This window comes from Macrosteles quadrilineatus, unplaced genomic scaffold, assembly GCF_028750875.1.
Source record: "Macrosteles quadrilineatus isolate MER2022 unplaced genomic scaffold, UCM_ALF_1.0 Scaffold_1__1_contigs__length_201487025, whole genome shotgun sequence".
Taxonomy (NCBI): domain Eukaryota; kingdom Metazoa; phylum Arthropoda; class Insecta; order Hemiptera; family Cicadellidae; genus Macrosteles; species Macrosteles quadrilineatus.
This window is the reverse complement of record NW_026542594.1, coordinates 81,277,939-81,303,732: the sequence shown is the minus strand read 5'-3', so window position 1 is coordinate 81,303,732 and position 25,794 is coordinate 81,277,939. Positions and strand designations below refer to the sequence as shown.

At 34.0% G+C, this 25,794-nt stretch overlaps 1 protein-coding gene across 2 annotated transcripts in view; it reads right to left on the bottom strand.

Annotated features, from left to right (window-relative positions):
• Positions 1–1,341: 1,341 nt before the first annotated feature.
• The window catches only part of LOC128983672 (MMS19 nucleotide excision repair protein homolog), a 147,664-nt gene continuing 123,211 nt past the window's right edge, over positions 1,342–25,794 (bottom strand). For both annotated transcript variants that reach the window (XM_054403059.1, XM_054403060.1), the window contains 4 exons: positions 20,970–21,218; positions 20,537–20,704; positions 1,955–2,035; positions 1,342–1,527 (listed from right to left, as the gene is read on the bottom strand). In XM_054403059.1, coding sequence (XP_054259034.1) covers positions 1,417–1,527; positions 1,955–2,035; positions 20,537–20,704; positions 20,970–21,218 — 609 coding nt within the window. In that variant the 3' untranslated portion in view covers positions 1,342–1,416. The remainder of the gene's footprint in view (positions 1,528–1,954; positions 2,036–20,536; positions 20,705–20,969; positions 21,219–25,794) is intronic.

The following is a 25,794-nucleotide window of genomic DNA, read 5'->3' as shown; positions in this document are numbered from 1 at the left end:
TATATACAATGTAGGGTTATATATGTGTTTTCTAATGAATTTAGTTAAAAAGATATTGATCCGTTTCCAGACTTTTTTGTCACCCTGTATATGTAGAGTTACATGTGTCAGTGAACGCGATAACTCGGGTAATTTTTGCCCGATTTTGATGAAATTTGGTTCAAAGGTGTAAGGTGGGATAAACTTGAATGAGTTTGCAAACCAGTGTGATCAGACCATGGGAACGGGGTTTTACGGGGTAAAAATTGGGTTTCCTCAGTTTTGACCCTCAAAACACAAAATTCCCAATTTTTCTCTAGACCTTTTTAAAGAGCTTAAAAAGCAAGTACAGTAATTTAGTTTTTCAAAGTGTTTTTTGTACGGTTATTGGTAACTGAGAAAATTCAAGAAATTGTAAATTAAAAATTCCCATGTTATTCTTATGGAGAATATTGTAAAATGTTGTAGTTTGCTTGTTTATGGATATATTTTGATCAAACTTGGCAAATTTATTTATTTTATACTAAGCTATTAATATTTTAGTAAAAACCACACTTAATTAGTTTCCTTGGAGCAGCAAACCTATGTACTCGTTAAACCTAATGTTATTCAAATAGCTTTTAATTGAAAATAATTAAGACGAATGGCAATTCACTTAGTCGGCAGTTTTGCTGCGGCAGGAGTATTATATATAATATGTATAGATTTACAATTATTTCCTATCAAACTACATCATGTTCAAAAAGATTGGATAAAAAATGACTGAAATATCACAACTTTAAGTAGTAAAATAAGGAAAACCTGACTAACACAGCCCTATTCTACCTAATTTTTTTGTTCATAGACGCACGAACCCATAGTTTCGTGAGCTATGCTACATTGAGTTCGCAAACCGGCATGATTGGACTATGAGAACCGGGGTTTATGGGGGGGTTTTATGAGGTAAAAATTTGGCCTTCCTATTTTTGACCCTAAAAACATAAAATTTCACTATTTCATTTCAAACCATTTGGTAGAGCTTAAAAGAATTTAGTATATTGAAGCATTGTTGTAAGCTTAATGGTTTTGGAGTTAAATTTAAAAAATTGTAATTGTAAACTTAAAATGCCATGTTATTCTTACGGAGAACAAATAAACTGTTATAGTTTGCTTGTTCCTGAATGTGTTTTGAATCAAATTAGGCAATTTTGTTTATTTTATTATAATATTAAGCTATCAACATTTCAATTTATAAAATACACCTTATTACCTTCCCTGTAGCAGAAAATCTAATTACATTTATCAGGTTTGTGCAGCAGTGTTATTTATTAAGTCAGACTTTTGATGTTCTTGGTTTGAAATACAGCTAGAAAAGCTAATGTACTCCAATTTCAAACGTTTTTATTTTACATTAAAATATATGATAGAATGATATAATACTACTAAAAAGTAAAAATATTAGTCAGGAACAGGAGCTCCAAGTAAATACCACTTGGATCGTGTACGAGCGGCCTCTTTCCTGACAAGGCGTTTCTTGTCATCTAGACAGTTCATGAGGTCAGCTATAACCTGCACAACAAACATTTCATAAATGTATTCCAGTGTTGAGAAAATTACATTGATTTGCAAACCTGGTTATATATTATTTGATTTTAGTAAATAAGGAGACGTTAGATTTGGTTTTTGACAAGGCTAAAAGGCTTTTGTAGTTTGAATTGCTACCTAAGAAGTAAGGGGGTGTACAAATGCACACCTAACCACTCGAGGCTACTATGCTGATGTCAAGATCTTGTAAAGCTTTCTTGTTTCCTTTAGGGTTAGTTAGTATCATTAGTATCATGTTAGTAGTATCATATATTATCATGGTTCATAGAAAACTAAGTATTCTAGCTACTATTTTACTACTTTTTATTTAGAACAGCAAACTGATTCACAATTATAATATTAAACAACATTTTTAGGCTTGTCTATTTGTAATATCTAGCAAAATATTTACCTTCTGTTTGTGGGGAAGCAATAACATAGGAGGAAACTTGAGACAACTACCAAGGCACTTCAAGGAAGCAATTCTCACGTGCTGAAAATATCAATTCTTTTAAATTAATAAGTTTTAGCAAATTTTCCACATAGGGAAATAAGCTAGGTACCTATTACCAAAGGTCTCATGGTAAGACAAGGACCCGGGACCGATTTGCTTTTTTGTTTTCATGTTTTGTTCCATGCCAAAACACACTATCTGTTCATTCATATATATAATACTAGCTTGTACCCGCGGCTTCGCCTGCGATGGTATAGCCATAAATATAATACAGCATAAGAAATAAACAGAGTATAACAATCATTACAATACCATTATCCGTAGTGGCTTCGCCAACGATCACAGAAATAAGAAGGGGTCTGCGGTTCAGAAAATTTAAGGTCGGTACGGTACAATATTTTGTACATCGTTCTCGGTACAAAATCGTTACGGTACGTTGCTACCCATATTTTTGCGGTTTTCTTCTCAGAACTGTGTTTAAACCATTATTTTTAATTTTAATAGATTGACATTACAATGAAAATGGATAGTATCCTACATTCATGGTTTTCTAACAACAATTACTGTACCACACATTATTAAAACAAAACCTTTTTACTACTACGAGGATTGTGTCAAGAAAATCACAGTTAAGATAAAGGCTTTACCTATTTCACTCTGAGATACTTTGAATAGCCATGATAAAGTGGTTTTATAATTAGGATAAGAGTTTTTAGGAATAAACATGTTTGAAGCATTAATTGACAAGATAGTTTCACACAACTGGTAAATTATTTCCAACCAACACAATGTCTAGTTGTTTTTTAGATTTTTAAAAACATATAAAAGCATTCAGTAGAAGACGAAGACAGTGTAGTTGCCAGCTGTTCACAGCACACGACAAGACTGGAGGTTATGAGTAGCCTTGTATAACGAAAAAAATTATGCAAACAACAACAACTATGCTTGTGGCTTGGTCAATAGAAAGATAAAATATCCATAACAAATATTTTAGTATTAAAAAGGTTTAAATACCTGCTATCAAGCAATCCATTTAATTGCAGTTGCAACTAGTTTCGACTCCTATGTGGAGTCATCATCAGGCGGTACAAGGACTTCTTCTTTCTTCATATGAAGAGCGTCATATTTAACACGTAAAAATAAATAAACATTTACACACGACACAAAACACGTTACGGAAACGAAACATTTACTGATCAGTTACGACAACAGACGACGCTAACCCGACGGAGTTTAAGTCCAGACTGCGGGTGGTCATTGCAGTGGTGTACGTCCGTTATCTTATCACCTCAGGTTACGTCCATACATCGATGGTTACGTCCCAGTCCTGTCTAACACACTTCCACTCTCCAGTATCCTTATGGCAGTGTCATATATAAAATTGGACGAAAACGTTAGTTGGTCATTTAACACATTTTCGTGGTCAGATGTTACTGCCTTATAAATCTCAAACTCTTCTAAGGTGTTTAATTTAAATCTGTCTCTAGAGAAATGTAAAATATTCATGTTGTTACTAATGCTGGTATAATTGTGGCCTTGAGAAATTAAATGTTCTGCAAAAGATGATATCTGGTGTACTGTTGACGCTTTTGGGAGATGTTCCTTGAAACGTTTTGTAAATGAGCGTGCCGTCTGGCCGATGTAAAATTTAGTACAATCGGTACAATTGATCTTGTATACGCCGGATCTGTCTAAGGGTTGTGTCAATGAAGGACTGCGCTCTTTTAACAATGCGCCAAGTTTGTTTTCTGTTCTGAAGGAAACTGTAATATTGTTTTTTGTCATAAGATTTTTAAATTTGTTACTCATGAAGGTACCATATTTTGCAGAGATGTAGTTTTTCTGTTTTTTAGTTCCTGTTTTCTTTTTATGTTTGAAGATTTGCTACAGCTATGTATTTTATTGTATTTAATTCTTCATTGTAATCCTGTTCATTCATTGGAATTGTGAGCAAACTGTGGACAAAGCTGTTGTACGCAGCTAGTTTTTGTGAGTAAGGATGATGGGATTCATAGTTAAAGGTCTGGTCAGTGCATGTTGGTTTCCTGAATATTTTGAACTCCAACTTATTTTGATGTTTTATTATGGTGAGGTCTAAAAATTTTAAACGATTATGGCTTTCTTCCTCCAATGTAAATTTTATGTTGTTATGAATATTGCATAAGTAGGAGTTGAGTAACTACAACTGTCTACTGTTGCCGTTGAACAAAACAAAAGTATCATCTACATATCGGAAATAAAACAGAATTTTTTCCCTGTAACGGTTGGTATCAGAAAACAAATGTTTATTTTCCAGGTTGTTGAGAAAAATTTCTGTCCAATTTTATATGACACTGCCATAAGGAAGGCCCTGTACACATGAGGGCGGCAGCCGCCGCGGTGGCCGCCTAGGAGCGTACACATGGCAGCGGTTGGAGCCGCGGTTACGCTGCGGTTGCAGTGTGAATTGACCGTCGCTCGACAGCCAGTACTGTATTTACCCAATTATTTTTCTTTTAAACGCGTAACGCTTGGCAATTCTTTTCAGCAAAAAACTCAAATAACTCTTGCCACGCATTCTTTTTTAAGTTTATCTCCTAAACGTATCTTCTTTTTGTACTTCTTTAATGGACAGTTCAGTGTCAAAGTTTTCTGGTTCCACAGCAGCACGCATGGCCATTGTTAACTTACACTACGAGCACTACATCAACTCCAGCCACAGCTACACACTTCACCAACATACAGAGAGAGAGAGAGCGATGTCCACAGGGCAAGCGCGCAGATGTCTGTGATCCTATAGTAGCAACTGCAGTCAACCGCGGCGGCTACCGCCCTCATGTGTACGCTCTCATTCCAACTCTAGTAACTTCAACCGCACGGGAGCCGCGGCGGTCGAAGGGAAATCTACGACCGCCGCGGTTCGTTGCGGTTGATTGGAAGTGGGCGGTTGCATGTGAACGGTCCCATTTGCTCCTTTGTACTTTCAACCGCCGCGGTTCCCGCGAAATAGCAACCGCGGCGGCTGCCGCCCTCATGTGTACAGGGCCATACAGGACTAGGACGTAACCTGAGGTGATAAGATAACGGACGTACACCACTGCAATGACCACCCGCAGTCTGGACTTAAACTCCGTCGGGTTAGCGTCGTCTGTTGTCGTAACTGATCAGTAAATGTTTCGTGTCCGTAACGTGTTTTGTGTCGTGTGTAAATGTTTATTTATTTTTACGTGTTAAATATGACGCTCTTCATATGAAGAAAGAAGAAGTCCTTGTACCGCCTGATGATGACTCCACATAGGAGTCGAAACTAGTTGAAACTGCAATTAAATGGATTGCTTGATAGCAGGTATAGGTCTCAATCCCGGGCCTTCAATCCAATCCCGGGCCTTCAATCCAATCCCGGGCCTTCAATCCAATCCCGGGCCTTCAATCCAATCCCGGGATTTCGGGATTCGTCTAAGCCGATCCCGGGATCAATCCCGGGATTATATAATATTATGATTTTTAACTTTTTAGCAATTTTAAATGAGCGAGAAGTCCCCTCGTTGAGTACTTTAATGTTTTAAACTGGTCTTAGCAGTGTTACACTGAGCAATGTTTCCGTTTTTTAAGTAAATAAATATTACCATGTGGAACTTTCATCGCCCGTATTTCTTATTTACAGTGTATAAATGTTGATATGTCACTCTAGAACATAATAAATAGGCTACATTTAAAATAATCACAAGCAACCGCACTCGCACGTAGGCTATACACGCTAATACAGTAGATAGCAGAGAGCACATTCTGTAGATCTCTGGTAGATAGATTAAAGATGGCTAAGAGAAAAAGAGAAAATGGGAAGAATCACGAGTATCAGCGTAAAAATGTTGTTTTGACTGACAGAAATAAAACAATACAAGATACTGTAAAACAGTAAACCATCTGCTTATGTAGTAGCGTGTGTACGAAAAACGTAATTTTAGATTGTAAGAAATTTAATCACCACGCTAATAACCAAATACGAAGATAAAGTTATAGACCCTAAATATAAGCAATCATAATAATGTGATTATAATGGTGTGTTATGGTTATATTTTATGGCCTCAATGAAAATAATACTTAAATTTCTGTTTGCAATGTTATGTTTGCTACACGAATTGCGTTTTTTGCGTTGTTTACGTTTAATGTCAAAAGTAAAACTCAAAATAACTTGTAGGCCTACTGTAATTAAGTTATAACTAATGTAATAACATTTACAGAAAGTAAATCCAAATCGTCTAAAAACTGAAACATACATTTAGGCCTACATTCGTTCGCAATTTTGAGTTTAATGATAATTAAATTTTCCAATCAAAAAGATCATTACTTATACCATTTCATGTAATTGTCCTAAAAATAAAGAGTATATGCGTTTCAAGTGTTATTGGACTATTTTTATTAGTTTTCTGTAAGTAAAAGTTCCCAAATTCACAAAAAAATCAAAATAAACATAGGTTTTGCTATCCCGTTAATCCCGGGATTAAAAGTTACCAATCCCGGGATTTCTAGGTATCAATAATCGGCCGGGATCCCGGGATTCGGGATCCCGGGATTGAGACCCCTAAGCAGGTATTTAAACCTTTTTAATATTATTTGGCAATCCGGAGGCTACATCCAAAATGAAAATATTTTAACTTATAAAATAAGATTGTAGATTAGTTACAAGTTTAATATGTAGCCATAAACAGTTTTATGGCAGAAGGCAATGGCCAGCGTCAAATTGAATATTCACGAAAATACTGACAGAGTTAGAGATCAAATTTAACAGTCATCATTAAACTATTATTTTTATGATAAAATAGAATTGGGGAAAGTCGTAAAGGAATAAATGTGATAACACTCAACATTTCTTGGAAGTACTTGAATACAACAATTATTGTCGTAATAAAATGTTAATGGATTTGGGACTGCTAATGGGTTTTTATTCATCACCCTAGTAATAAATTATGAAGATCGTAAACAAACATCTGATAAGACTTTTATGTGTTCGGAACCAACTGCAGTTTACTTATTTATTATTATTGAGCCGATGACGGTAATTAAGCTTGTACCGTACCGACTTTTTCGGTGCACCGCAGACCCCTAGAAATAAGATAATCATTATTCATTGCGTCACGCAGAGTTTAAAAATCATGTTACGATTAAAAATTCTACAGCGATTAAATTACAATTAAAACTAAATGAAAATCATTTGATTAATCTCCGACTAAAAAATCTTATAACATAATTCTTGAAACTGAAAATGCCACGACTCTTCAGCTTCTCCAAGTATTGTTCTTGTATAGCTGTATTAGCTCTTCTAATACAGGTAAAGAAACTTTTCCACCAGAACAACACATTCCAGCAGGCTCACCTTTCCAGTTTAATGCTCTGCAGTGTATACATCTCTGTCCATCTAAATATATAAAAGGCAAAGCCCTCACTGACTGACTCACTCACTCACTTACTCACTCACTCACTCATCACTAATTCTCCCACTTCCCATTTACCTAGGAGGCTGAAATTCGGTACACCGATTCTTTGGGCATTAAATAGGAAAACTATTCTGATCGGGCTTTCGGGCTCCGCCCCAGTGGCTCTGGAGTTTCCCATGTTAACCTTATGATTTTTCATATTTAAAAGGAATTTCTTAACAGCTGTTTCAATTAAACAAGTTGGTTCTGTTCTATGATGTTCAATAGCATTAAAGTTACAAGGATTACCAACAGGGTGCAGCACTATTATTTTTTTAAATTTATGACTACAGCTAATTTGCAACCAAAAGGTGAGTGAGCGTAGCGAACGAACTTTAACCTGGAAGCAAGTTAGCGTAGCGAACGAGCTAACCTGATGGCAATTGAGCCATGCGAACGAGCTCACTTGTGAAGTTGAACGGGGCAAAGCCCGCGGGTAGGGGTGTGCGATGCATCGAAAATGCATAGAAATTTCGATTCGATTCAGTGGTGGTCAAAAAAACGATTCGATTCATGAGGGAGTCAGTATCCATATACGAAAAACGCCTGCAGAAAGTCAATGCAATACCCGCAATACAGGAGCGCGTTGCGGTTGCGTTTCCTTTACGAAGGCGTTCTTATTTAATACATTCTTTGCATTAAATATAGCTTTAATTGTTTTATAATTATTTTTTTTTTGACATTGCAAATGATGAGAGGTTTTGTTTTTTGTCTTGATGTAAGCAGTGTGAGACATGTTTTACTACTGTTTAAACCTTACCAAAACAAGATAGGCTACTCCAAAATCGTTCTAAAAATAAGTCTGAAAAATTGTTACTTAATACTTAACTAGCAAGATTGATGTTTTAGACTGATAAATTTGGTATTTTTGTTAGGGGTCTGTGGGTCCCCGAATTTTTCAGGTCAGGTCAAAGATTTGTTTGAAAAAAAAGAATAATTTATTTCCAAATAAACACTCTTATATTAGGCCTATTATATCTATTATTACAGAGGAATTAAAATGTTCAAATGAGAATTAAAGTTTAAGTTTGGCTCACGACCTTTAAGAATAAAGACACAACAAAGCCAAAACAACAACAGAGCACAACAATTGCCGCACTGCCACTATCCAGAGCCAGTCTAGTCGTCTACTGACAAGAGTGACAAAAGCCGTGACGCAACACTAACAGTGCAAAGAAAACAAAGTAAAAAATACCCCCGCCGCAGCAAACCTGCAGACTAAGCGAATTTCAACATGTCTGATTACATTTTTACTAAAATATTTCCATAAATAAGACATATTTATTCCCAATTTAAATAACATTAGATTTAACGAGTGCTTAGGTTTGCTGCTACGGGGAAGGTAAAAAGTGTTTTTTGACCATATGTCAATAGTATAGTAATAAATAAATTTGCCAAACTTAATCAACATATATCCATAAACAAGTAAACTACAACAGTTTTCATTTTCTCCATAAGAATAACATGGGAATTTTAAATTACACTTTTTTAAATTTTCTCCGTGACCATTAGGCATACAACAGCGCTTCAATATACTAAATTATTTCTTTTTTTAAGCTCTACAAAATCGATGAAAAAGAAATTGCAAAATTTTTTGTTTTTAGGGTTAAAAAGGGGAAAAACCCATTTTTACCCCATAAAACCCCCCATAAACCCCTGTTCCCACGGTCCGATTATGCTGGTTCGCGAACTCGTTCGAATAAACGTAGGTTTACACGTTTGTACCAAATTTCATCAAAATCGGATCATTTTTGCTTGAGTTATCGCGCTAACGGACACATATATAAATATATATATATATATATATATATATATAAATATATATATATATATGAATTTGAACGGATAGTGTTTTTGGTCTCTGGGGACCTCAAAACAAAAAAGTAAATCGGTCCCAGGTCTAGGTCTTACCATGAGACCTACGGTAATAGCTTATTCCCTATATGGGAAATTCGCTAAAAGACTATTTATACAGACATACTAGTTTAATCATTTACTAGTGTACCTGTTGCTCGAATTCGAGCAATTGCGAAGCATTACAGGTGACTCACGAAGATTATGGAAATACTCACGATCTACACAACAGTTAGATATAATCAAAATCTTTTGTAAATATCTTATCTTTTCTCAAAAAGCTGATCTTGTTTTTTAGTGTTTCTAAACATTTTTCTCTCTCATAGCCGCATTAGGTTGTCTATAATAACAATTATAAATGAAAAAAATATTATTTCTTTTCTTCTACTTGGTTGTGTTCGATGACCTTTTCTATGTTTCCATTGTTTGCAAATCGGTTATTTCAATGATTGCTCAAGAAATGTAGCATATTTTTAATTCAGTTTTATTTTTAGCCTATATCAAATTATCCAGGATTTATCGCTTTTTTCCATTGTAATAATTTCACCAACCCAAGTTTCGTCTACAGATGCAACACGCCAAAGAATATCACCTACGTACAATCTCCAAGAAGTGGTAAAAAAGGCAGAAACCAAGCCATACAATAGATATAAGTTAACTCCTTAAGAAATAATTTTAAGAGTTACTGTGATATTAGGATTTTCCACTGATTTGGTAATAGAACATTATATTGCAAAACATGACACGATGCAGAATAAAATAGATTTTAAAATCAGAAAAACCCATTGCAAATACTGTACTTCATTTTGAAAAATTCTATAAATAAATCAAAATTTAAATATTAACAGCTGTTTCATTAAAAAGTAGTGTAGAATTATGCATATGGTAAACAAATTTGAAGAGGCAACTTTAAAGGCTTCTGAGGCAGAGCCCCAAGGGAATTTACCTCGTTCCTCTTTTGATGGCTCATCTATAGACCAAGACCTTTCTTTAGAGACCCCTACCAAGTTTCTACACCCAGCCGTTCTCTCAAATTAGCTGGTACAAAAACCCAGTTTTTCCTCCATAAGAATAACATGGGATGGGAATTCAAAGGCCACGGGGCAGAGCCCCAAGGGAATTTACCACGTTTCTCTTTTGATGGCTCATCTACAGACCAAGACCTTTCTTTAGACACCTCTACCGAGTTTCTACGCACAGCCATTCTCTCAATTTAGCTATGACAAAGAAAAACCTTTTCAAATTAATATATAGATTATAGTACCGTAAAGTTTTCTTAATCATAGTAACTTATTCTCAACTAAATTTTACTATTCCCAGCATTAAAATAAAGTAGTAAGATCCATTATGAGTAAACTTTAAGGTACACAATCCTTGATTGAAATGTAGTATACATTAACAGGCATAATACAAAGCAATTATTATGTAGTAGACTTTGACTATTTTCAAGTAACAAACATATGTTTCTGTAAATAAAAATTATCTCCCCATGTTATCCTTATGGAGAAATACGAAACTTAAAAGCGCCCTAGGGCCTCATTCTCTAATTATTTTCCTAAAAAGAAAGTTTCCTGCACAACTTCACGTTACGCTCTTTCCAATGAGACCAAAAACATGCCAATCGGTTCAGTAGTTTCGGAGGAGTAATTGTCACAAAAATCCTGCTTGCGTATTAAATAAGTATAGATTCCATACCTAATTAAAAATATATTTTAGTATTTTACATAATATAAACAAAAGAAATATCTGATATAGTAAACAGATCTGTATCTTGGTTAGATGGGGTTTAAAAAATATATTTTTCTAAAATCCAATACAATATTTACAACAAACAAATTACAATGAATTAATTTCTTTGAAAATGATCTGTTATAGTTTTGTGTTTTTGAATAAAGAAATATATATTTTTTGTCTCTACTTCCTTGTTTCATCACTTGCATTTGTCAGCAATTGGAGCAACCGGGTAGCAACCGGGTGGTGTAAGAGGGGAGGAGAAGGGTCTATGACCTTGAATGCACACATCGTTGCCCGGGCCTGGCTGGTGAGAGCGATTCTTTGTTTTTGTTGACATACTACTACCCGTCCTTCAGAGAAAAAGACCCTGCTGTTCCAAAAACATTGAGGGTAGTTTAAAAACATTGACCTGTGTTGCTAAGGGCACTAGAGGTTAGCATTTAACTTTCTTATCTCTTGATTTAATATTATTTTAATCTTCTATATATATTATTTAAGAGTTACTTTTCGGGTACCTAATTAATTGTGATATTGTTTGGCTTTATTTTATGGATTTTTAATTCTTTTCAATTTTCATTCATTAGCTATCAAAATCAGTTGTTTTAGGACTTTAATCTCTTGCAGTAGGTCTATATTACTGTATGACATGATATGCATTTTTTAGTCCTTACTAATTATACCATAAACAATGTTTGTATGTTATTTACTGTTTTTGAGTTTTAGAGGAAATTAGTTTACACAATATCTTTTCTTCAATGAGTTCTCCACTTGTCATGTTGCTTCTAGCCTATTACTATTTTAGGCCCTATAAAAAATAATGCCTATGTAAAGCTGTAGGCCTACTGATGCCAATAATAGATAATTCTTTATTTATGATGATGTAACAAATAATGTAAGGGTGAGGTTATTATACTAAGGAGGTTAGGAGGCAGGGAATGAATGATACATGTTGCATGGTGGAAACATGTTATTTTTATTTTCTTCTTGCTTGCAGTCTGAAGCCGGTCCACAGTCCCTAAACTTGTGATATGTTAATTGATTTGTTAATGGTCTTTTTAGCGAATTTCCCTATAGGGAAGTAGCTATTACCGTAGGTCTCATGGTAAGACTTAGGCCCGGGACCGATTTACTTTTTCATTTTAATGTCCCCAGAGGCCAAAAACACCATTCGTTCAAATTTTTATATATGTATATAGCCTATATATATATAGATTTATATATATATATGTGTCCGTGAACACGATAACTTGAGTAATTTTTGTCCGATTTTGATGAAATTTGGTTAAAATGTGTAAAGCAGGATATACTTGAATGAGTTCGCGAACCAGCATGATCGGACCATGGGAACGGGGCTTTAAGGGGGGTTTTATATGGTAAAAATTGGTTTTTCTCACTTTTTACCCTCAAAACACAAAATTTCTTAATTTTTCTCTAAACCTTCTTAAAGAGCTTAAAAAAAACAAACAATTCAGTATATCAAAGTGTTTTTGTACGGTTATTGGTTACGGAGAAAACTAAAAAAATGGTAAATTTAAAATTCCCATGTAATTCTTATGGAGAATATTGTAAAATGTTGTAGTTTGCTTGTTTATGGATATATTTTGATCAAACTTGGCAAATTTATTTATTTTATAGTAAGCTATCAATATTTTACTAAAAACACACTACTTTATTAGTTTCCTTGTAGCAGCAAACCTAGGTACTCGTTAAACCTAATGTTATTTAAATAGATCAATTAAAAATCAATTCGGCCAAATGGAAATTCGCTTAGACGGCAGGTTTGCTGCGGCGGGGGTATTTATATTAAGTTCCATTCAAATTTGTTGTAATTTAGCTACCTATTTAGTTATTTAAACAGTTATTAAAATGAGAATGAATGTCTTGATAAAAAAAATGATTTTCTTCTTTCTTGCAGTTGAGCCAATTCCAAGTAAAAATTATGAAATAGGCAAGTAAAGCAGCTCACTGGTATTTCCAGCAATACAGGTTATTCTAATATATGATTTAAAATAAATATTTGTTCACCTAAAATTCATATGTTAAGTATGAATAGGCCTAATACCACATCAACAAAAATTTGTCTTACACAAATGTGGTAAATTTTAATCTATCTATCTATCTATCTATATATTAATAGGCAAGCATGTTTCTTTAAAACCTTTTTTCTCAGCTCGTGTGAATCGTAGGGAAAATCTACGCATACCGTTGGAAAGCTATTTTCCTGTAGGTGTGCAGAATCCCTTTATAAATTTAAATAGGCTCAAAGATAAGCACAAAAAATGAGTTTAAAAATTTGAAAAAATTAACATGTATCTTATGCGTTGCCATGCTGGTTACGAAATAACAACGAAATATAAACAGAAAATCAAAACAAATGGAGGAAACTCCAATCACATGTTTTATTTACAGTGTGGGGTGAAAATAGATAAGTGAGTACATTACATATTTTTGGTCGAGTTTCGACCACTGGACGACCTCTCGTACTTATTTAATACGCAAGCAGATTTTTTGTGACAATTACTCCTCCGAAACTACTGAACCGATTGACATGTTTTTGGTGTCATTGGAAAGAGCGTAACGTGAAGTTGTGCAGGAAACTTTTTTTATAGGGAAATAATTAGAGAGTGAGGTCCTGGGGCCCTTTAAAGTTTCGTATTTCTCTATAAGATTAACATGGGAAACAAACATTGTTATGAAACTCCAGCTGTTGTCAGAAATGCTGTTCTGCTATTTAATTTAATTTGTTTACAAGGAGAATTGTTTCTTAGTGCCATGTGGTCAATAAGTTATACTTTTGCATATATTTTAAATTATATACACTATATAAAATGATGGTACTGTAATACATTAAGAGATATTCATTTAAATAATAAGTACGGTTGAGCCTTTGCCTATATGTTTCCTGGTAAGTGTGTTGTAACTGTTCCTTATAGTATATTATAGTATCTTAAAGTAAAACCAAATTATTCTTTTCTGCATTCTCACCCCGTAGCGAAGCACGGGCAGAGCAACTAGTTTATTGTTAATCCACTCAATTGACAATTATGAATAGAAAAATACCGTATTGCTTCGAATCGAATTGCATTGAATCGAATCGAAAATCTTTTGAATCGAATCGTTGCTTCGAATCGAAAATTTTTTGCTGCTTCGCACACCCCTACCCGCGGGTACAGCTAGTTGGATATATTTTTAATAATTTGAATTGTCTATAGTCTATTGTTGCGTGGTATTTCATTGCATCATTTTCAAACACACACCAAGTATCGGAGTATCTCTGTTGAATGCTTTTTGCCAATTATTAAATTGAAGCATGTACTATTATTAAAAGTAACGGTACCGTGACTCATCAGGATCGTTAAGGCTCAATATAATCAATGTATTGCTGCGTGTGACATTCTAAGGTGAATAATAATAAGCTTACATTAATTACTGAGCCAACCACATCCATATCACAGCCATTTTTATGATCTAATATTCTTAACTAGCTGTTGTACCCGTGTTTTGCAACGGGAAGAGGACACAAAATAGAAACATTTTAATCTTTACATCTGTTGCATATAATAGTTACACATCCGCCAACGCTTTAAGAAACAAAATTCAACTTTTGTGGCCTTAATAGAAAAATTTAAGTTATAACTTTAAAATCTGGTAAGTAGTCCATTGCAATCATGTATGCAGATGACACAACCATTTTTATCAAGGACAACACAGCCCAAAGCCTTTACCTTAATTCAAAATCAATCTTAAATAAAGCTATCCTCTACTCAAAGAACAATGACTTAGCAATAAACCCCACAAAAACTACAACTCTGAATTTCAGTAAGAAAAAAGACATAGTCCCTCAATTAGAGGATGTAACAATAGAAAACCACACGAAATTTCTCGGTGTTATCCTTGATAACAAACTACCATGGAAAGAGCACATCAACCACCTAAGCAAAAAAATCAGTACTGGAATATATGTCGTCAGAAGAATAAACTACATAGGCGGACTCTCTGTAGCCAAAACAGCTTACTTCGCACTAATAGAGTCGCATCTTAGATATGGCTTGACAGTGTGGGGAGGAACTTCAACAAAAAATATGAATCGAATTCTTGTCCTTCAAAAGAAAGCCATAAGAGCCCTCGCCAACCTTGTCCCACCACAGACTTGCAGATTAGCATTCGCAAACCTAGGAATCCTCACAGTGGTGTCTCTCTACATACTTGAAACCAAAAAGTAAGTAAATGAAATAAACCCCCCAAGAAACCAAGACCTGCACCACTACAACACCCGTCATGGCTCCAAATTTGCACTACCAGTTCACCGAAAAACTCTTTGGGAGAAAAAACCTTCCTACACCGGCTGCAAGCTGAGGAACCATCTACCTGACTACCTGAGAGACCTGACTGGCAACAAGCTACACCAGGAGTTGAAGAAGTGGCTAATCGCAAGACCCTTCTATTCAATAAAGGAATTTTATGAAAATTATGGAAATTAACATGTACAATTCACTATTGTATTGACACTATTGTAATTCTTGACAAATTAACAATAAAGAATATTGTATTGTATTGTATAGTGGATACCACCATTTTGGTTTTGATTAATTTTAAATCTTGTGTAGGCTGATATGAGCCTCATAGCTGATATGACCAAATCTTTGAATAAAACTGTCACATACATGATTTACCTTCATCTCCCATTATTACATACCTTTTCCTTTATTTTTACATTTCAAATTTAAATTTTGTATTTACAAAAATATTAATTATTAAATTTAAATGAAATTTTTTTAAACTTCACTCTTCTTATTAAATCACAAATCCTTCCATCTTCAGTTTCTTCACTCACAATAAATCATTAGCAAAACTAAGTCAGCTGTTATAAACTTAATAAATATTGTTGTGCCTTATCAATAGTCTTTTGAAATATTAATGAAACTAATATCTATACTATAATAACTTTTAAACAAATAATTTAGCATTAAAGACAACAGACAAAACTAATATGATTATCAAAGCATCAAGGACTAAAAAATGTAATAGCAAATGCAGTGTATGTTTCATTGCATCTGTGATTCTATTCTACAAAAAAAACAACAAACAACTTAATATACAAACCAGTTCTTTTAATCAGTTCTATCGTCCATTGCCTTTTCATTTTCACACTTACCATTAAGTTAACATAGTAACAGATATTTCATTGATTTTAGTAAAAAAAGAACACTATGTACTGCTTAGTTTTATGATATTTTCCTTGGTTTAATTTAATCAGTTGGTGTGGCAAAACACAAATAATAAAGTAAATGTGAACTGAAAGCTATGTTAAGATAAAATAAGAGTATTTTGTATTACCATTTGATAATTAAATATAGTTACACATATACAACACATTTTTGAACACAAAAATCACCGACATACAATTTAGTTATTGATGATATTCTTCAGTTTAATTTAAGCATAGGTTTAAGCAAAACACAATAACTAAATTTACCTAAATATACATAAAAAACAATGTGATGTGCAAGTTTTCATACAAAACATCTATACATTGTAATTTTCTTACTGTTTACACTTAAGACACTTTAAAAATCGAAAGCAGAGCCTGAGTTGATACAGCAACGCTTTTAGAATATTATTGTTTTATATAATCATTGACATAGTTTTTTAATAAATGATCTTTGATAAATTTTTTGAGTCAATAAACCAACCACATAATTTTGTGAAATATTATATTTAATTTCATGGGATCAGCTGTCTTAAATTGTGAAAAATGGGTATTTACTCAGGGGAGGTATAGATGAGCTTACGATGACAGCTGTGGGCTTCTCATTAGCTGAGGGAACACCATTACCGTAACAATACGGTTTGCAGCCATCGGCCTCGATGGTCTAGTGGTAAGCGTGCCGGGCTGATATGCTGAGAGTCCCGGGTTCGAATCCCGCTGTTGGCACTAACTTTTTGACTAAGATTTTTTCATTATCAGCAAGTTTGGTTGGTTTCGGTTATGACTGTTTAATTTTATTATTAAGTCATTAAAAAAATTTAATTGAGCAATTTCTAGTTTTATTTAATGAACAGAATTATTTTTTCTATTAATAAACTTTTGTTATATTATTTCATTATCAGCAAGTTTGGTTAGTTTGGTTAGGTTATGATAGTAATTTTATAATAAAAAATTTAAAAAATTGAATTTGAGGCATTTATGATTTTATTTTATGAACAGAACTATTTTTGCGATTAGTAAACCTTCATTGCCTAAATGCTCTCTACTACAGCGCTGTTCACAGAGGAATTTTGAACTAATGCCTCAATCGTACCTCCCCTAAGTCAGACCCTGAAAAATGCAATTTGGCAGTTCTTGTTGTTTACAATGAAATGCCAAAGCAAATGTAAACATTGTGAGTATTCTCATTGCAGCCATGGAGACCAATCAATATTTACTTTTAAAATCCTCACCTCAGAACATTTAAAGCCAAAGGGGCAATACCCACGGTCAGTATCGAAGTGTGAATAGTCCTATAATGGTCCTTGGCATGGTAGCTATATTTTTGTAAAATTGAAGCCCAGTTGGTTCAGTAGTTTTTGCACCTATTAGTAATACACATACAGACAGACACCATTAGATTTTTATATAATAGTAATACATGAATAACGTGCTAGCGCGATGGTGATTCAATAATGCTGCGATGATTTCTATTAGTTATATTGATGATGACGTTCTGATCAGATGTCAAGATTATTCAGTTGCATGACGAAGGTCTTCAGCTTCATTATTGTAGTAGGTTGATGATGAATGCAGTACTTGTTCAACTTGTTTTTATTGTGTTGTCTAATCTTGACTAATAATTTTATGTTGATAGAGGTAAGGTTTATATTGTAATTTTTCTTCCTCTGTATGTAGATTCGATTTCTTTCTGTAATTTTTTTCTATATATATATATTTATTCATTGTTATTATATACACCAATGAGGGCTACTTTAAATGTTACTAAGTAAATTAAAATACCAAAGTACCCTAAAAACATTTTATTTTATATTACTTACACGTGTTTTGGACATTAATGCCATGATCACAGTAAAGTAGGCCTACCCTATTAGTTTATTTTATTTACAAACATTATTAGATATTTCTTGTTTAAAAAACAGTTGATAGTTTTTATGTTAAGGGAAGGAGGTGTTTTTCTTTAAGATTAATAATTTCATTGAATATGACGTTTTGAGTTTGTGTCAAGTTTAGTAAATTGTCTTTGTCAGTAATATGTGTATAAATATATAAGTCTTCTTTTGCATTCATTTTTTCGCCTCTATTTTCAACATCTAGAATGTGCATATTTTTATTAATTTCTTAGTATGTATGGTCGGTCTGAAGTATATGTTTGGTGTATCAGGATTTTTGTGTTGTCATGACTTCAAACAAACAAACAAACACACAGTGTTGGGGAAGCTACTTTTAAAATGTAGCTAGCTACAACTACTGCTACAATGAAATGTAGCTATAGCTTCAATTTTAGCTGCTTTTCCAAGGACGTTACTTTATTCCACGCCCATTAAAATTGACTGCAACTACATTTTTACTAAACAAACACTCAAACAACAAAATGTCAGTATTGTATCTAACATTACTTGGAAAACAACTTATCCCTAGATTGTATTTAATTATTAATTTGTTGGCATCATAAACCTAACATTACAAGAACACAACCAAAATAGTTGGGTGTTCCATCATATTTAGTACTTATTTTAAAAATATTGCATTATTTTTAAACATATCTTATATGTAAATTTCATTAAGTTCAAAGGACATACAACCAAACTAAATTTTAAAAGCTAATTTTATTTCTTTAATGTACATTCATTTATAGATGTCTTATATCAACTATTAAAAACAATAAAACTGTAAAACGATGATTAAAAAAATACTTTTTTGTGTTACAGAGCCTAGCCTACTGAAACTGGAGTTTATTGCCTTTCTTTATTTTTAATGTAAAAACGACATTGCTATAACTGTTAACCATAGTGATAAGTTACTTGTTCTATGAATAACACTTTTCAATGTCAAGAAATCGTCCTTTGTCATTATGCATAGGGAAAATTGTGCTTCAACAAACGTTGGTGCAGAAAACAGTACCTATTCAGCAACTTATCCTGGAATCAGCTTTTTAATTTAAATATGTTGAAAATTGTAAAGTAGAAATATGTGGGCCCACTTGACGATAACAGGTTGGCTATAATAGGCTTGTTCTTACAAGGACTAAACAGAAATATTCCTATTAATTGAACTTGGCATTTGTATTAATACAATAGCATAACCCATAGCCTAGGAATAGTCCTTGACAAGAGCTGTTAGCAGGAGCTGTTAGTTTCATGTTATATGGAGATTTTTCATTACAATTATTATATGTAGTCTAGGCATATCTTAAATCTCATAAGGTAATTTCCTCTTCGTTAATTCAGTAAACCTTTCAAAAATCTGTGTAATCCAACCAAGGAAGGGCTTGTGATGATGAACCATAATCAACAGCTGATGTAAAGGTTGATAGATCAGCTTTCTCATTATTTTAAGGCTTAGGCATGGTTTCCATTAAAACCTAAGTTGAAACTATTGATAAAATAAAGAACTATATAGTGGTTTGAATTACCTTGTTACTGTCAAAACAATCCTTTGTAGTTAGTAAGACTACAGCTGTTTCGTGCTACGAATGGAGCACATCATCAGGTCAGAAGAATGTCAAGTAGTCTTCATATTCCTCGCAGTGGAGTTTGTCAAAAGTTTAATAATAAATAGAGAACAATAAAACACATAACACACGGAAACACGAAACATTTAATATTGGTCGACCAGACGACGGTAACAACACACCCTACTCCTACTCCAATGTTATCCTTATCTCGTTCCTTTGTTTTCTGTTTATTGTGTATAAGAATAGCGGTGTTGTAGATGATGTTTGATTCAAATGATAATTGTTCATTTAATATATTCTGTGGTTGTTCTTTTGACGCCTTGTAGATTTCAAACTCCTCAACTGTATCCATGTATCGTCCTTTATTGCAGATGAAATTATTCATAATAATAAATTATTCATATAATTTCATCCAACCATAATCACACAAATATTGACAATAATTTAGAAATAGTACAACTCTGCAATAAAGGACGATACATGGATACAGTTCCATAATTGAGGTTGTTCTTTAGTGCTGCTATGTGTTGGGTTCTTGTAACTATGTCCACAACGACTCAAACACAGTACAATCAATTATCAATCAATTCAATTATCAATTGAAGCATACATGCTATAATATGCCTCTCATTTAAATTAAACTAAATTTAAAAGTTTTTGTGCACTCATCCACGCAGCGAATAAGCTGTTCCCATCATCAGCCGCAGCTGGCCATTGCCCAACTGCAGCAACTGTGTTAGAGTTTGTGTTACACTGTACAGTACCTCGTTTCAAAATGCCATAAGTGTAAACAATGAAAAAAGTTAAGAAAGAACAAAATCATAAGAAATTACCATGAACAAACTGCTACGGGCAAGATGTATGAATCGTGGAATGAACGTGTCAACGTGATTCTGCAAAAAGCAGTCACTGGCTGACAGGAGGTGAGACAGTGTGGTCAGTACAGTCAGTAGCAGACTCTCGCTGTCCAAGTCCAGACTCTTCACCAGCAGAGGCAGAATCTGACATAACAAGAGCAAGTACTGTCAAGGTTTGTTTAGTGTGAAAGGGTGTTCCAAAGATAGTTTTGAAGTGATTGACAAGTTGCTCAGTCAATTATGTTAGCTAGATACAGCAAGAAAACAAATGTTTAGCAGAACTCTATCCCTTTTCAGACAAATCCCATTAATGAACTTGTGTTTATTGAGAATATTTATAAATGCTTTGTGTATGTTGAATTATCTATGTTGACAAGAGCTGAGTAATAACATAAAATGGTGATGGTACCTCCTTGATATGAGTCATGTAGACGGTGTGAGGCACCACTTGGAGTAGGTAGGCAAGGGCTTTGAGATGTTGTAGCTTTGCCTGACTGTGGACTATCCTGGGCAGGACTAGGTAGAACAGGTGTTGTCTGTACAGCAGCCTGACCACACAGTGGCTCTCAGAGGTGTCTGAGTCTTGTAAGATCAGGAGAAAACCTTCAGCTGCTGCCTGGGCCACCTCCTCCACTTCACTATTGAGCAGATCCAGTAACTACAACAAATACACACAACAATAACACTTAAATACAATATCATGGTCTTTGGGGTGAAACTGTGTCACATCACAGGTGTTGGACTTAGTTTATATGGTCATCTTCAAAGCAGTTCAAACTGTTCAACCTCTATGGTTATTTAATTATTATTTAACCATTAAATTGAATTGAAAATAACTTTATTCATAAATCATACAAGTATGTACATTGAATGGCGTCAAAATTCTTAAACTACTTAAACTTACAACATAATATCAGCTGTACAGTTCATCAAAATTATACAGTACTTTTTGTGTTAAGTATATTTTAAGCTGGGATTTAAATTTTTTACAATCATCAATTTTCCTCAACCACTCTGGAAGCCCTTCCAAAAATTTTCTTCCAGCACATGAAGGTTTTTTGTTATAAAATTCCAAACTATGGGCACCAACAGCAATTTTTTTAATTCCAAACCAGGAAACAGATGTACTGCTTACTTTTAAATTTGCATTGTCTGCATACAAACTTATTTTATTAAATATATTGTTTTGAAGTGACCCGGGCATTCCTTTGATGTAACAAAGAAATAAAACAGGTCCTAAAATCGAACCCTGTGGGACCCCATGTTGAATAATAGATGACTTTGAGCAGGAGGTTGAAAAAACGTTATTTTTTAATTGCTTCATTTCAACATACTGAGATCTCTGAGTTAAATAGGATCGAAACCACTTCAATGACCTGCTGTCGGCACCCAAATCTCGGATCTTCCCCAAAAGAAGCTGGTGTGAGACACTGTCAAAGGCCTTAGTCAGGTCCAAAAATATGCCCACTGTTTTATCCCCTTTATCCATTGAGTTTATTATTGAATCGATAAAATCTACTGCTGCAGTTATAACAGATCTACCTGGTCTGAATCCATGTTGTTCATCATCATGCAAATGGTTTTCTTCTAGATAAGTTACTAATTGGTTATAAACAACTTTTTCATATAATTTAGAAAATGATGACAGTAAAGATAATGGTCGGTAATTTGTTATATTTTTTGGATCTCCATTTTTATAGAGAGGACTAACTTTGGCAACTTTTAATTTTCAGGGAAAATTCCACTCAAGAAAGAGGAATTTATTATATGAACTACCGTTTGACCAAGTGATTGATACAAGTGGTTTGACCAATTGTTTACCAGCATATTTTAATACTGTCATAGGTATTTCATCGTAACCGGTTGATAGTTTATTATCGAAAGAGTTTAGAATACTTAATATATCATTATCACATACAGCATTCAATTTAAATTTAGCCGTTGGAGGACACTGAAAGCTTGGACAAGCCTCACCCCCATGCAAACTATCATTTTGGTCTAGCTGAGGAATAATTGATGAATTAACAAAGCTATTAAAAAAGTCATTAAAAATACAACTTATCTCTTTAGGGTCTCTGTACAAGATTCCATCAAAATCTATTTCAATATTGCTAACATTCTTTTTCTTATTTGAGATTTCAGCATTAAGTAATTTCCAAGTAGCTTTACATACATTTTCAGCATTACTAACCTTTTTAGCGTAAAACTGTCTTTTGGCATGTATAATTTTCTTTCTGAACTCCTTATTTAATCTCTTAACCTTATCATAAAGATCTTTATCATTACAAGCCCGAGCAGTCTTACTCAGTCTAATAATCTTTGATTTTTCATTTTTTAACTTTTGGTTGTATTTGATTTTACAGCGTTTTTTTTTAATTTAGGGAAACATTGATCAAAATAGAACTTAAAAATATTGTAAAAAACAGAATACTTTTCTTCAACTGTAGCCATATAAACATGCATCCAATTTTCTTTACTCATTAATTTTACTAGAAAAATCCCTAGCATCTCTTAATATATGTTTATTTAGTTTATTTTTACTTGAATTTACATCCTTGACATTATCACATTCAATAAATACCAACAATCCATCATGGTCAGAAATTTGAGTATTAATACCATCTACTTTTAGCTTATAATCTGTAATATTGGTGAGAACGTTGTCCAATGCAGTCTCTGATGTACATGCAATGCGCGTAGGGAAGTTAACCAAATATCTCATGCTGAACATTTCAAGTACATCAAGAAGCTTACAACTTTCTGTCACATCCAGAACATTAATATTAATATCTCCAACTACTACAATATTTTTAAATCTTTTTATCAATAAAGTCAATAAATAGTTAAGTTTAAACTTTTTTTTTGGTAATCAAGAAAAAATCAAATTTTAGTGCTGGGGGAGCGGTAAACAGCAACCAGCAAAAACTGAAACTTATTGAATCTATATTCTGCTAAGCAGCATTCAAATTCCTTCTCACATATTACATTCTCTACAGAAAAGTTAATAGTTTTATGTTTTATATCATTTCTACCAAGGATAACAACACCACCATCTCCTGCAAATTTCCTGGAAAATGAGGAGTGAATTTGATAATTAGACAGATTTAGACGAGATAACTCTGTTTCAGTCATTTTGTGTTCATTTAAAACTATTAAATCTGGATTTAGTTCTTCTAAAGTTATCATCAAGGAATCCATTCTGGATGGTAGGTGTTGAATGTTTAGGTGGAAAATAGTTAAATTGTTTATTTCTATTTTAGCTGTGTCATTAACTTTTCCAAGAGATGATTTACTAATGTTACACCTATTTAACTCTAAGTAATTTCCATTGGCACATGGATCAAGTTTTTTAACAGAGAGGCTTCAGATAGATATGATATAGAATGGTTTGCGTTATCTGGCACAAGTTAAGTTTAAGCTACATGGAAGAGGAATAAGAGACTCATCACCCACACTTCTAGAACACTGATTGCCTTTTTCGCTCAAATTATCACTGGACACAAGACTTGTGTTGACATCAAATTCGAGGGGTTGTTCTAGAGAAGTTCCAGATGCAGGATCAGAGAAGCAGATTTCGTTTACCTTGGAATGGGCTGTTGCAGACGATTTTTGAGAGTCAGAAAACTTGGGGACATCAGGTTTGTGGTGGAGGAGCAGTTATCTTAGGTTGCATGGAGGTAGGTACAGTGTTAGAAGCGGTAGTGATTGATCCTTTTGATCCTTTCCATATACGGTCAAATCATCCAGATAGGCATACACTCCATTCAGTTTTTCTTTTCTAATGATTTGGTCCATGGTCTTTTGAAAACATGCCACCCCGTTGGTTACACCAAATGGGATTCTTCTGAATTTAAAAAGACGACCAGCAGCCTCAAAAGCAGTGTACTTCTTCTCTTCGTCAGAAATTGGTATTTGATAGTATGCTTGCTTTAGATCAATGGCACTAAAAACCTTGTTCGTCGCTACAGTGGATACTAGATCATCTATGTTTGGTAAGGGATAGGCGTCTAAAAGAGTAAATTTGTTTATCGTTTGCGAATAGTCCACACACAGTCGCTTCTTCCCTTTGTCGTTTTTAACAACCAACACTTGTGCACGCCAAGGTGACGAACTAGGTTCAATGATCTCCTCAGTCTGTAAGTCTTTCCATTTCTTGTTTTATAAATTGCATATCTTCATCTGAGTAACGTCGTGATTTTGTGGCTATTGGCTTACAATCTGGAGTTAAATTGCAGAATAGTTTGGGTGGTTCAACTTTGGCACAGGAGCACACCAACAGAGGAGGTTTCTCACCTCCAAACCAAACCTGTATATTTGAGTGGAGTTTCATGATATCGTGTCCGATAAGCACGTCAGTACAAAGATCTTCAAGAACAGTCAACTTAAAATTGTTGTAATTGTGGTTCAACAGATTTAGGTTGATTTTAACAAACCCGTGGACGTTTGATTTCATATTAGAAGCAGCTAGTGATACTTGTCCACTTTCATTATACATTTTAATTTTGTTTAACTGAACAAAATTCAAGTTTACAAAGCTAGATGTACTCCCAGTGTCTATTAAGCAATTTGCTTTCAGGCCATTCACTCTAGCTTCAACTGTAGAGTCCTTCAATACAGATGTACTATGTGTTGTTGCTATTAGTGCAGCTAATGTACTAGACGTCTTCTGTTTTACTTTAAAATGTTGAGTTGGATTACTTTTACAGACTCTCGCATAATGCCCTGTCTTGTTACATTTCCCACAAGTTGCTTCTCTGGCTGGACAGCGATCTCTAGAGTGTCTGTCATGCCCACAAAAATAACACTTGCCATCAACATATGTAATAGCGGACACAGTCGCTTCTTCCTTCTGTTGTAGTTGGAATTCGTACTGACAAGCTTGCTTTGCCAATTCATTCGTTGCACAAGTTTGCATTCCGTACATAGATTTTTAATAGCTCTCTTCTTGAGCTTGAGCCATTTCAAGAGCTCTAGAGCTTGAGCCATTTCAAGAGCTCTAGACTGTTTCACTGTTTCACTGCTTCATCTAGGTCTAAAGTTTTATTTTCAAATAGTCTCTGGCGTATGTATGACGAGGCTAAGCCATTAATAAAAGCATCACGAATGTAGTGATCCCTGTATTGAATCGCATTAACAGCTTCAAAAACGCAATCTTGGCTCAAAAAGTTTCAGTTCCGACACATACTTGTCAATAGTCTCACCTTGTTGCTGTTTTCTAGTCATTACTAAATATC